This window comes from Peromyscus leucopus, chromosome 6 (assembly GCF_004664715.2).
Source record: "Peromyscus leucopus breed LL Stock chromosome 6, UCI_PerLeu_2.1, whole genome shotgun sequence".
Taxonomy (NCBI): Eukaryota; Metazoa; Chordata; class Mammalia; order Rodentia; family Cricetidae; genus Peromyscus; species Peromyscus leucopus.
In genome coordinates, this window is record NC_051068.1 from 129,588,053 (window position 1) to 129,600,238 (window position 12,186).

Consider the following 12,186-nt stretch of genomic DNA (forward strand, 5'->3'; position numbering starts at 1 on the left):
AGTTTTAAAGAAATGACTTGTGGATAGTGTATGTTCTTTGCTTCCTTAGCACACAGGTTAACTATGAATTCTTTCTTCATAAAGTCAGTCCCACCACTAACAGGTCTAGTTTAATTTCTTCTGACTAAAACGTTTTCATTGTAACCACACTGTTGTCTACAAAGCAATGTTTAACATTATAGTATAAAATTGGGAACTCTTCCTGGATATACAAGTTATTCCCTCTTTGCTCATCCTATTTTGGGGTGGGACATAACATTATAGCCCTCCCCTCAAGCTCAGGGATCTGTGTGGAAGACAGGGTAGAATGACTGTAGAAGCCAGAGGTTGTGTGTCTTCAAGGAAACAGTGCTTTCCGGACAGAACAAGACAGAAGCATACATGAACACACAGTGATGGTGACAGCATGGACAAGACCTGCATGTGCTCAAGCCAGACAAGATCTCAGCATGGAGAAGGGGAGTGGGATGAAGGACCACTTCTAGCTGAGGAGTCATTTCATTTTGTTGCTGTTGGGGGTTATCTTTCTTTGATGGTGTGACACCTTGATAATTGGCTAGACTCCAGGTGGGACCTACATCCAGGAGTAGTCTGGTCAACACAAACTGAGAGGAGAGAGAGAGACAGAGACATACAGAGGCAGAGATAGAGATAGGGAGACAGAGAGATAGAGAGACAGACAGAGACAGAGGCAGAGAGAGATAGAGATACAGGGATAGACACACAGAGAAAGGTAGAGAGAAATAGAGACACACAGAGGCAGAGAAACAGACACAGGGAGGGGGAGAGAGACGAAGTTGGGAAGTTAGGTGGGTTGGTGAGGGGGCTCTTGGAGAAAATAAGGAAGTGAGATGAATATGAAAATATGAAATTCTTAAAGAATTAATAAAACATTGTATTTAAAGAAGTTTAAATTTCAGATATGTTTATATGTTTCATCACATATCAAAGGGTGGGTATGGCATGTGAGTATATGTGTGTGTATATAGGAATTTCTGGGTTGGTAGATGACCTTACCCTAAGAGACTTTGAGCTAGTAGGCAGTTTCTACATCCTCAGGTTGTTCTGCCTTTTTCTGTGCATTCAGCTGTTACATATTTGTGCCCCACCCTAGCAGGTTTTGCTCTGTAGCCTTGACTTGCCTAGAACTCACTATATGGCCCGGGCTGGTCTCAACTTGTGGCAATCCTTCTATGTATGTGCCATGACATTTGTTCTTATGCCAAAAACCACACTGTTAATCTTTATCTAACTTATCCTGATGGCTAATGCCAGAAACAAGAATGATATAAATTAAACAAATTGCATGTGTATCTCTTTCACATTTTTAAACAAAAATGTAGAAGAATCGTAAATTTATGTTGAGAAAATTTAAATCTCCCACACTTGCACACCCTCTCCTGACCAAGCATGAAGGAGATGGACAACCCAAAGCAAGGGAGGATGGAAATCCATGGAAGGGAAGAGGAGGGCACAGTGGCTGCTGGGTTAACTAAACGGATATATGAAAAACTTTATGGAATCCTGCTAGTTAGTAAGTGAATTTTAAAATACAATAAAAAGAGTCTGAATGTACATACCCTGTGTGGGTGAACAATGTTTCTCCCAAAAGACATGGTATGTTGATTGAAAATCAAAGTACAAGGAATGGAATATCTCTCTGAGTTATTAGTCATGGAGGTTCTTAAGGTCTCCAAAGTAACACAGGCTAGGGCTACTGACCTTGGTCATCCATCACAACTACATGATAAGACTCTGTTTGCTAATAATACCATACACTTTGTCTACAGGACATAGAATAATGAATCACTCTTAAATGAATCTGGAAATGTCCTCCTGTTTAGGTTTCATAGAAGCAGCTAGTGCTATGAAAGTTCTTGAGGGGAGAGGACACTAATGTTCTTACCCAGCCCAGGACCTTGTATGCTGAGATATTGATCTGCTAGATAAGATATGCCCAAGGGAGCAGTGGTGATGTAAATGTTATGGGGTAACTAACAGTTTTTTAATTGTATTCAAGGCCTATCCTCCAGGAGGGGATATCTTGCCTGGTACTGTAGTCCTAGTGGCAAATCCACAACTGAGGAGGTACTTGGTCCTAGGATAGAACCTACTATTGTAATTTTGCTAAGTGTTCATACTATCTATTTGCCATCCGAGTATTTATGCTTATATCCATAAACCTGGTCTGCTCTCAGCCTTGGTTGGAGAAGATTCTTTTTTGCAGTGGGCAGCTCTCAATGCAGAGATGCATAGTGCTGAGAATAAAAGCCTGAGTGCTCAGCCTTAAAAAGCACATTTATGTTAGCCATACTACAACTAAGTCTCAGTGAACATTGTGGAAGATGAGAAGGAGAGAATATATGAATGGGAGAATGGGGAGGAGTGCCTCAAAGTGCAGTCTTTGGGCAGGGCATGGCTACCACAGTTATGGACTCACAGCTGCTGTGTTTATCTGCACAAGACCTACAGAAGATTAAGCCAGCCCAAATCCTAGCATAAGTGGGGTGTTTATCTCTACTCACCTCACATTGAGGAGCTAATGGCAGTGGATAGCTGATGGGGGAGAAAGAATCATTTTCTTTTGGGAGTGTGGCCATTAGCAACCTATATTCCAAAGGATAGTTTGACACCACGTGTGTGTGTGAGCAAACCTGATAACTTAGAGCTGATCACTTAGCTGGGGGAATATGGAGGAGCTGGCAGGGGAGAGAAATGGGGGTTATGCATGACTATATTTCATTGTATACATGTATAAAATTCTAAAATCAATAAAGAAATGTATTTCTAAAGTATGGTTCACTAAAAGTGTTTTTAATGACAATAAACATATTAGTACATTTCATTCTCTTGCCATTTTATGTAGTTTTAAAAACCAAATATTATCATTAAAATATACTTTTATGAAATAAACACATTTATTGTTTTGTTCAGTTAGTATGTGTAATAGATTATATTGACACAAACAGATTTAGGATTATTGACACCTGCTGAGGCACTAGCAGTGATATACACAAGGACAGGACAAGCAAGGGCCTGGGGCTATTCTGTGACATTAGCTTGAGCCCTGGCTCAGTCACTCCTCCAGGTCAGTTTTAAACCATCTTGGTTTTTACAGCAGCTATCTGAGTTGCCAATTTCTGTTCTATAAGCTTTCAGTTGTTATGTGTTTCCATGAAACCAGAGGGCATTCTGGTTTACTGCGGTAAGGACATGTCCACAAAATAATTATCCCACCATCTGGACACTGCTGTCAACTATAGTCACAGCTTTATTAGATTTTTAAGCTTTGACAATGGGAAATTCAGTGTCTTTCTTGGGACATCATAGAAACAGAAGAGTGATATTTCTGTAATTTTTAAAGTGCCTTTGCGGCAAGTGGTCTACATTATCTCTAAACTAAATTTTAGGAAGCTGAATGTTGGTGACATTTGAAGGGCATTGAAAATTCATAAGAAGACATTACATAACCACATCAAGATCATATGATTTATGTTAAAGAATTGAGAGAGAGTTATGGCTTGGGTTCTAAGAATGGCACATGATTTTCAGAACATTGTTTCTGAGAGATATGTGCAATTATGTCAAAATGACAGGAGTCAGGATACAACACACCCAGCTGAAAATAATGCTGTACACATTGAAGGACTTTACAAACACATTCATAAGTATTCATGGACAAACAAAGCTATACATAATTTTAACAAAGGAATCAAAATTCATTTTTATGTGCACACGAGGTTTATACAAATGGCTTTGCATTCTAGAGCACTTTCACATTTTGTGTAATTCTCATGGTAGAATACACAAGCCAAGAACAGTCAGAAGGATTCATTTCATTCCTATAGCATAGGTTTTTGAATGAGGCATCAGATTTTGTTATTTCCTAGACAGTAAAATAAAATATAAAATAAAAAAGCCAATATAGAGGGCAAGCTTTTAAATTCAATGCATTCCATTTAAAACAGAAAGATCCTTCCAATGGTATTTGGCCAGCAATATCCCCAAGAAAATGGCTACAAATTCTGTTTTTCCTTCTTCCCAGAAAGAATGAGCTGAAATATGCACCAATGAAGACCCTTGTTTGCTGAATAGCATGCTTCCAAAAGCTAACAAACATGTCCTACTTTTGATTATATGTAGAAAATGGGAATTATGGGATTATTCCCTCTTAGGAATCTGTCATTGTGCAAAGTAAGCTCACAATGGAACATCAGGCAGGAAAACTGGGCACATTCAGTCTCTGAAGAATTTTACGGATTAGAAAAATCCTCTTATTTATGATTTTTAGACAGCTTTCAAATGATAGCTTAATCTATTTAAAAATAACCAAATTATATGCGACAGCACCCTTATACAACACACTGGAAAATAAAGTTGAAGTATGAGGTTTGTGGGTTTCTGCATCTGGTAAAATTTCATATTCATTGCAAGTGATGGCAACAGAATACCCTGGGAGAAATGTAAGATCTCTCTACTAGTCAGGAACACAATTGTTAAATTTTAACAAAGACCAAACATTGTGTACAGAGAGGCAGTAAGAAGGCTGCCCCTATTGGCAGGTAGCACACCACAAATGTTTGGTTTCATAACAGGGTTTGGGAGAACTACCTCTCCAAAGTCTACTGGTGCTGAAGCTCCTGCTGCTGCTGCTTCCTCCTCGGCTGTAGGTGCCACTGTACAGTCTCAGGTGACTGGGCAAGGGGAACACTCGGGATCTTCAGTTGCTAAGATGAGAAAAATCAATTTCAATGCCCAAAAGACGGAACTTCTGAGGCAGAAGGTGACTACAGTAACTACCACTTGGTCTACATGACTGGGAGGCAGAATGCTGACCTGCTTTAATGTTGCATTCAAATAGGATTTGAGGAAGGCATTGTATGGAAGAACAAGTCTAGGATTAGGTAAAATATCAGTCATTACGCTTAGGGACATGACTGGATGATGGAATGCATGTGTGCTTCCTTCCCTAAAGGAGAATGCCAGATTTCCCTGGATGATCAATATCCCATTCTCTAGAGTAAATATTGTGTTTATATTTCTGAGAATATCTGTGCTCATTTAAACAAGCTATTCTGTAACTCAAGCAATGGTGATTGATACATGCTGCTTAAACCAGTCCAGAGCCATTGGTATTTCACCAAGTGTGTCACCGGGAAGTCTCTGAAAGAACTTGTCACACACTTGTCCTGTTCTGTAAACCTTTCCTCTCATACATCCCATCACTGCAGAATAATCAGTTAAATCTTAAAGTGTCTTTAAAAATTTTTTTATGTAAGAAAAATCAAAGATACCAGTGGTAGATACATATGGATGCATACCTCAGTAGAAGAATGCATTTTACTATACTAAAATAACTTATGACTGATGGGCCTGGTAGCACTTGTAAGTCTGAAGCAGAAGGACTATAAGTTTAAAGCCAGCTTGGAGTATACACTGAGACCCAGCTTCTAAAAAAACACAAACAAATTCCTGATTCTAAGACTATATTAGGTTTGGAACAAGCAATTATTTTCAAATAAATATTTAAATAAGAAATTTTGATAGCTTCTTCATGTTTTAATGAAATATAGACATTCTGTGTCTTGAAAAAAGTTGTAGACTTGAATGTAATATAAAAATATATATTAAAACAAAATGATTTACAAGACTATTTACTATCTCTGGAATCCATAGTACAGCATGGTTGTTTAGAAGTAAGGAAACCATCTTCAAAACCTTGCATTTTTACACAGGCACTTGTACTGGACCTATTACAGTTCATACATGTGACAAATGGTCACAGATAATTCATTGAGCAGAACTGATCATAGAAGCCATTCTAAGTCAGCCAGTCAAACTATTTCCTCTACCCTTTACTCCCAGGAGACCACAAATCACAGACTTCAATTAACTGTTTATATATTGTTTTGTTCACAATTTTTGATGTACTATATTTTATTTGTTTTAACTGTTACACTTTTATTAATGCAAATAATTTAAAAAGTAGATATGCTCAAATAACAAATCACAAAGAAAATTATGAGTCCTGAGACAAGCACAATTATGGTTCTATAAAATATTAAGTCATGGTCAAATACCTTAAGCCATGTTAGAAGTGTTTCTTTACAGTAAAAGAACTTACAATTTCAATTAAAGAATGAAAATGTAATATTTACCAATAATATTTTGCACACAACTAAAATTAGTGCATATTAATCTTCAAGTACTTCCATATTAGAAGGCAAGAAGAAACTCCAAATCTACACAATTATTACACAATAGAAGAACCTGGCAAAGAATATAAAAGTGAAAGCACACTGGGATTGCACACTGATGGAATCAATTCCTTGTTGGTGTGTTTGACAGGCAATGTACATTCATTATGTGCATATTTTGTATTCAAACTTTGTTAGAAGTTTGATTTCAGGGCTGGAGAGATGGCTCAGAGGTTAAGAGCACTGACTGCTCTTCCAGAGATCCTGAGTTCAATTCCCAGCAACCACATGGCAGCTCATAACCATCTATAATGAGTTCTGGTGCCCTCTTCTGGCATGCAGATAGAACACTCTATACATAATAAACACTGTATACATAATCAATCAATCAATCTTAAAAAAAGAAGTTTGATTTCATTTTTTTTTTTGTTTTTAGGCATAATAAACTATCATTTTAAAGAAATGTTTATTTGCAGGTTAATATGGAAATGTGTGCATATTGATTCACATTTTCATTTTGTCATAACATGAGAAAAGAGAATGTGCAAAAATTACAGAAAAATATTGTTTTGCTAGATTTGAAATATATGACTACACTTAAAAATTCTTAAAAAATTAAAATATAATTCCATCTTCTCTCCCCTTTCCTTTTTCCCTCCAACCCTTCCCATGTACCTATTTTGCTATCTCTCAAATTCACAGATTCTATTTATTTAGTAGTTGCTACACACACACACACACACACACACACACACACACACACACACACACACACACTTAACTATATACACAAACTGTTCAATGACTGAATTTCATAAGTCATATGTGCATCAAACTGAATGGTTGAAGTCAAGCTCAAGCTGAGCACCACCATGCTCCTTTTGTATTTTCTTCAGAGGGTTTTGCAGTAAGCAACCTTGTAACTACAGAATTTAAAAAAATCATGTCTTAGTATTTGTCTTAGATTCCTGTCTGACCATTCGCTGTTCTCACAGGTCATAAATAATACAAGAATGAAACTGTCCAACAGAATGGTAATATATCAGTCATTATTCTCACCTCACTATCAAAGCAGCTAAACTTAAGCACCAGCTAAAATCTTAAAGTATTATAGTATATAGCTTGACCTTAGAGCTGGGGCACAAGTACACATGATTTTTTAATGTCAGTAGATACATTTCCCTTTAAAATATCTTTAAAAATTAGTTTTAAATTTAAAACATAATTACATTCTTTCCCCCTTTTCTTCCCTTCAACCCTTCACATATATCCTCACCACCTCAATTCTTTCTCAAATTTATGGCCTCTTTTTCTTTTAATTGTTGTTTTGTATTTTGTATTTGTGTGTTTTGTATTTACACACACACACACACACACATGCACACACACTCTTAAATGCATAAATATAACATGCTCAGTCCATGTAATGTTATTTCTATGTATCTGACTTCAGAGCTGATCACTTGGTCTTAGATAACTCACTAGGGACTCCTCCCTGGGGAAGACTGCTTTTCCTAGTCTCAGCATTTCCCAGTTGCCTGCAGTTCTTTGACTAGCATTGAGGGCACATGAGCTTTTCCCCTTTCATATTAGCATGAACATTGGTGCCCTCGTTCAGATCTTATTTTTGCAGCTTTGTTTGTAAGATTTATATGTGTAGTTTCTCTACAGCAAATTCATTGTTCCTCAGTTTTTTTTATCAGTCTTTGTACCCCCCTTCCACTATGATCTATGAGCTTCATTTGCAAGAGTTCTGTTGTAGCTGTAGATATACCTCCTTAGGCAAGCAACATTTAATTCTTAACATACATTACATAAAAGTTTTTACAACCTATAATCTCATTAGACACATGAGATTAGTAAAACTCAATGAACTGTGAGTATGCTTTTATTATAAAGTGGAGTCCTTTGCCAGGTAGTCTTTAGTTAAAAGCAAGAAAATGTAAAAAATGTAGGTTAAAAAAAATCTAAGAGGATGATTAAAGTAAATGTAATTGTGTTCTAGTTAAATCAAGTTTTGAAATACTTTTATTCTATAATGCACATAATAACATTTTAAATATTGTACATATCTGTTAAGGCATTACAAAATGAGATCAATAAATAACTATGAGGTTATTTATGAAAAGCCCACAAGTGTCTCCAGAACAAGGAGTGAGTGAGATAAATGGCAAGGGAATTGACAGAGCGAGAAAACCCATTGGATGCAAGAATGAATTCTATTTTAGGTTTCTGTTTTTCCTTGAGCATTCATGAAACAATGAAAGGAGTGGATTCCAGGCATCCTTCTGAGGTTTTATAGCAAACACCTTTGACAGGGTGTTAGCTGCCTTCCTTACACACTTGCCTCTAAACTCCACTCTTTTGGTTTAACACCAGAGGAAGTGTTTCTTTCTTTAATTCAGGTGCAGTCTCTACTTGTGTCCTCATCCCATCCCTGCTCACCTTGTCTTGAAGCTTTCCCTGCATCTCTCTTCATTGTCAGCCTCCTGACTGCCTCCAGATTCCCAGGCTGCCTGCAATCTACATCCTGCTGCTTCCCACCCTACAATTTATATGTGTACCTGACAGTTGGCACCAGTCAACACTTATTTCTTGCTTATTCACTAACTTTTATTGAGCATGCACTACACACAGGCGGCGCACACAATGATGGGGAGTGATGGGAAGTAGCAAGAACTGTTTTCTGAAAGGAACAATCTGTCCCTTTCCTTCATCTTTTTCTTTGTGTTGTGTTTTGGGGACAGAGTTGTGATAAGTAGTCCATGCTGTCTTTGAACTCATTATATTACCCAGGTTGGCTTCAAACACTTGGCAATCTATCATTCTTAGCCTTTTAGTGCTGAGGTTATAGATGTATGTCATATACATGTCTTAGTTAGGGTTTCTATTGCTGTGAAGAGACACCATGGCCATGGCAACTTTCATAAAGGAAAACATTTAATTGTAGTGGCTCAGTGGTTTAGTCCATTATTATCATGGTGGGAAGCAAGGCAGCATGTAGGCAGACATGGTGTTAGAGAAGGAGCTGAGAGTTCTTACATCTTCACTCACAGGCAATAGGAAGTGATCTGAGACACTGGCCATATCATGAGCATCTATGAGACCTCAAAGACTGCCTCCACAGTGACACACTTGTTCCAACAAGGGCATACCTACTCCAATAAAGCCACACCTCCTAATAATGCCAATCCTTTTGGGGGTCATTTTCTTTCAAACCACCACACATGACCTATTTTAGTTCACAAATCATTCTCTTTCTAACACACAGAGCTCTGGACCCATTGATCTACTTTTTTTTGGTGACGTGGAAGAAATTCTAGGCTGGGCCCTACATCTGCTTTTCTTAGGCCAGCCTTAGGAAAGGCATGTGATTTTTTTTTCTTTTTTTGGCTGCAGTATGCTCAGTATGTGGAAAGGATACATGGATGTTTTCCTTAGCTTCTTGTGATGTTAAAATTGCAGCATACTCCATTCCAGGTTTTACCTGTGTCCAGCACACAAAAGCCAAGGGCATCACCGTGAGGTGTAAAGTATCCACAGATTGTTATAACTCCTTCCCCAGTCAACACCTCAGACTTTTCCAATGGGAGCTGCTTGTTTTCAATATTGATTAATTCCTTTCCACTAAACTGCTGATTCTGTCTCTCTGCAGTAATGTAGTACAATTTCACTCAGGGCTTTTTCTCTCCTTGTCTCTTAAATGTTGATTGTACCAATTTTATTTCTTAAATATTTAAGAAGTCAGTTATTTTCTCTCTATCTCTATTGTCACTGATTTATGCAGTAAACTTATTTTTATCTGGCTTGCTATAATAACCTGCCAATTTAACTCTTCCTTGAATGCATGCTCTGTATGATTATCAAAGGGAATGCAGCCCCATCACTTCTGTGTGGACTGAGTTGCATCCTCTAAAACTCATAGCTTAAATTAAACATCTTAATTTCTAGCACCCACAATATATGGCTGGTTTTAAAGAAGTCATTAATTTAAAATTAAACCATCAAGGTGACCTTAATGTAGCATGATGATTATGCCTGCAAAAAGAGACGATTAGGGCATACATACATGAAGGAAGACTACACAATCACACAGGGAGGGCAAGGTTCCCTGCAAATCAGGAAAGTGGATGCAGAGAAATCAGCCCTGATGGTCATCAGACTGGGTCCACCCAACCCTGTCTGCCTCTTGGGCATTTTAATAAAGCTTAACATATTCAAATTAATCTCTTCCTTTCCTTGCATCTCTTCCACCTCCAAACACTATTCATAATGCTTATGGAACAATTCACTGAAAACCTGGTTCACCTGTGTAGCAAACAGTCTATTTCCCCTTCCTTCAATCTTGCATGATTCCAACACAGTTAGTCACCAGTGTTGGATGCTTTTCCCTAAGTATGTCTTGTGTCTTATCCACTTCACTGCCATCAATATGAATTGCTTCTCATGACTTTTTGGCACCAAGACACTATAAACCTATCTTTGGAGTTTTCAACTTCCTCTCTCTCAAATTTGCTTTGTAATTTGAACTTGGATACATTTGTTTATTCCTCAGCTTAGTTAATGCTCTGCAGTAAGTCTTGGATCCTCCAAAACCAAGGTTCTTTCTGAGGCTGGGATATATACTAGATGTTGTATTAATAAAGTGTCTCAACACCTATACTGATAAATTATTCACTGTATGCTCCAAGTTAGAGACAAAAGACAAAAGAACAAAGAACTTGCAACAGAATTCTCATCAGAACTGAAATAAGAAGCTTCTGCAAAATTCTCTGTACTCAAATATTTGCTAAACTATTACATACCAAAGAGTATGAAAAAGTGATATATTATTCCTATTGTGCCCTTAATATATGAACTTTTCAGGGCTTAGTCAATTAACAAGTATTGGCAAAAGCAATAAACACATTGTTAAAAGCATTATTGTGCTAAGAATAAGTCCTGGAATCTGAAATAGTCATCAGCTTTCAACATTGGAACTTAATGGCGCCTTAACAGCAGGCAGCAATTATCAAAGGATTGTGGACACAGAGCTGACATTCTATGCTAAACAATTAATTTCAAAGCTAATTGAAAGAAACTTTGCTTTGAATAACAGGATCATGAAGTCTGGTTATTGTTAGGGTTTGATTATGAGTTCTAAGAATGTTCTGGTGTTTTAATTTCCTGGGCCTGCTGGTGATAACTGTGTCCTCTGAAGACATGTGCTTCATGAGTACAATGAAATAAACAGCCTTGGATTAGAGGGTCCATGCTTGAAAGGCCTGACTGACATTAGAACCGATTTAATGTTTTTAATATTTAGTGTGTGTGTGTGTGTGTGTGTGTGTGTGTGTGTGTGTGTGTGTGTGTTAAGGCTGCACTTTTCCATCATGGAGCTGTTGCTATGCAACATTGGAGAGCATCCTTTTCCTCTGGCATTTCGCTGCAGCTGCTGACCCCACTGTCTTCTCATCTTTGGCATGGAAACCCTGCATCCTTTGGAAGCCACAGCTTCTAGAAGGTGTCTGTGGTGTTGATGGAGAGAAAGTGGGGTGGGCTGAGATTCTTTTTCTCATCTCTAGCCACCTGTTATTTTTCTTTATTTTAGATCCACCAATGGAAAAAAAAAAACAATAAACAAATACAACCAGCCTTGGCCAGAAGAAGGCTTCGAGTGATCCTTCCACCCTAGAAAGAACAACACAGATGAAGCTACATCTTGCAGCATGAATCTTAACAGGTCTTATTAATGAAAACAAACCTGGAGCCAGGTATTGGAGTGAAAGCTGGAAGATCAGAGAAGCAGAACAAGCCACAGCCTCACCTCGCCAATTCCTCAGCTGATCCTGTTTCCTCAGACTGGAAGCAACTGTGTCCTCATCTGAATGGATCTCTGCTGAACTGCTGCTCAGAAGCCTAAAAGCTTAACCTGCTCTAGTTCCTGGTCCTCACAACTTATATACATTTCTGCTTCCTGCCATCACTTCCTGGGATTAAAGGCGTCGGT

The 12,186-nt window shown here is 37.9% G+C and overlaps 1 protein-coding gene across 12 annotated transcripts in view; it reads right to left on the reverse strand.

Moving 5' to 3' along the window:
* Lrrc7 (leucine rich repeat containing 7) overlaps positions 1-12,186 on the reverse strand; it is a 479,632-nt gene that overhangs the window by 187,447 nt on the left and 279,999 nt on the right. The window contains exon 1 of one of the 12 annotated variants that reach the window (XM_028890389.1): positions 4,612-4,721. The exons of 10 other annotated variants lie outside the window; for them this stretch is intronic. Coding sequence is in view for 1 of the 2 variants with exons in the window: in XM_028890390.2 (XP_028746223.1) it covers positions 4,721-4,727 (7 nt within the window). In the remaining variant the exon portion in view is untranslated. Of the gene's footprint in view, positions 1-4,611; positions 4,728-12,186 lie in introns of those variants that run through there. One more of the 12 variants, XM_028890390.2, reaches the window with a different exon arrangement.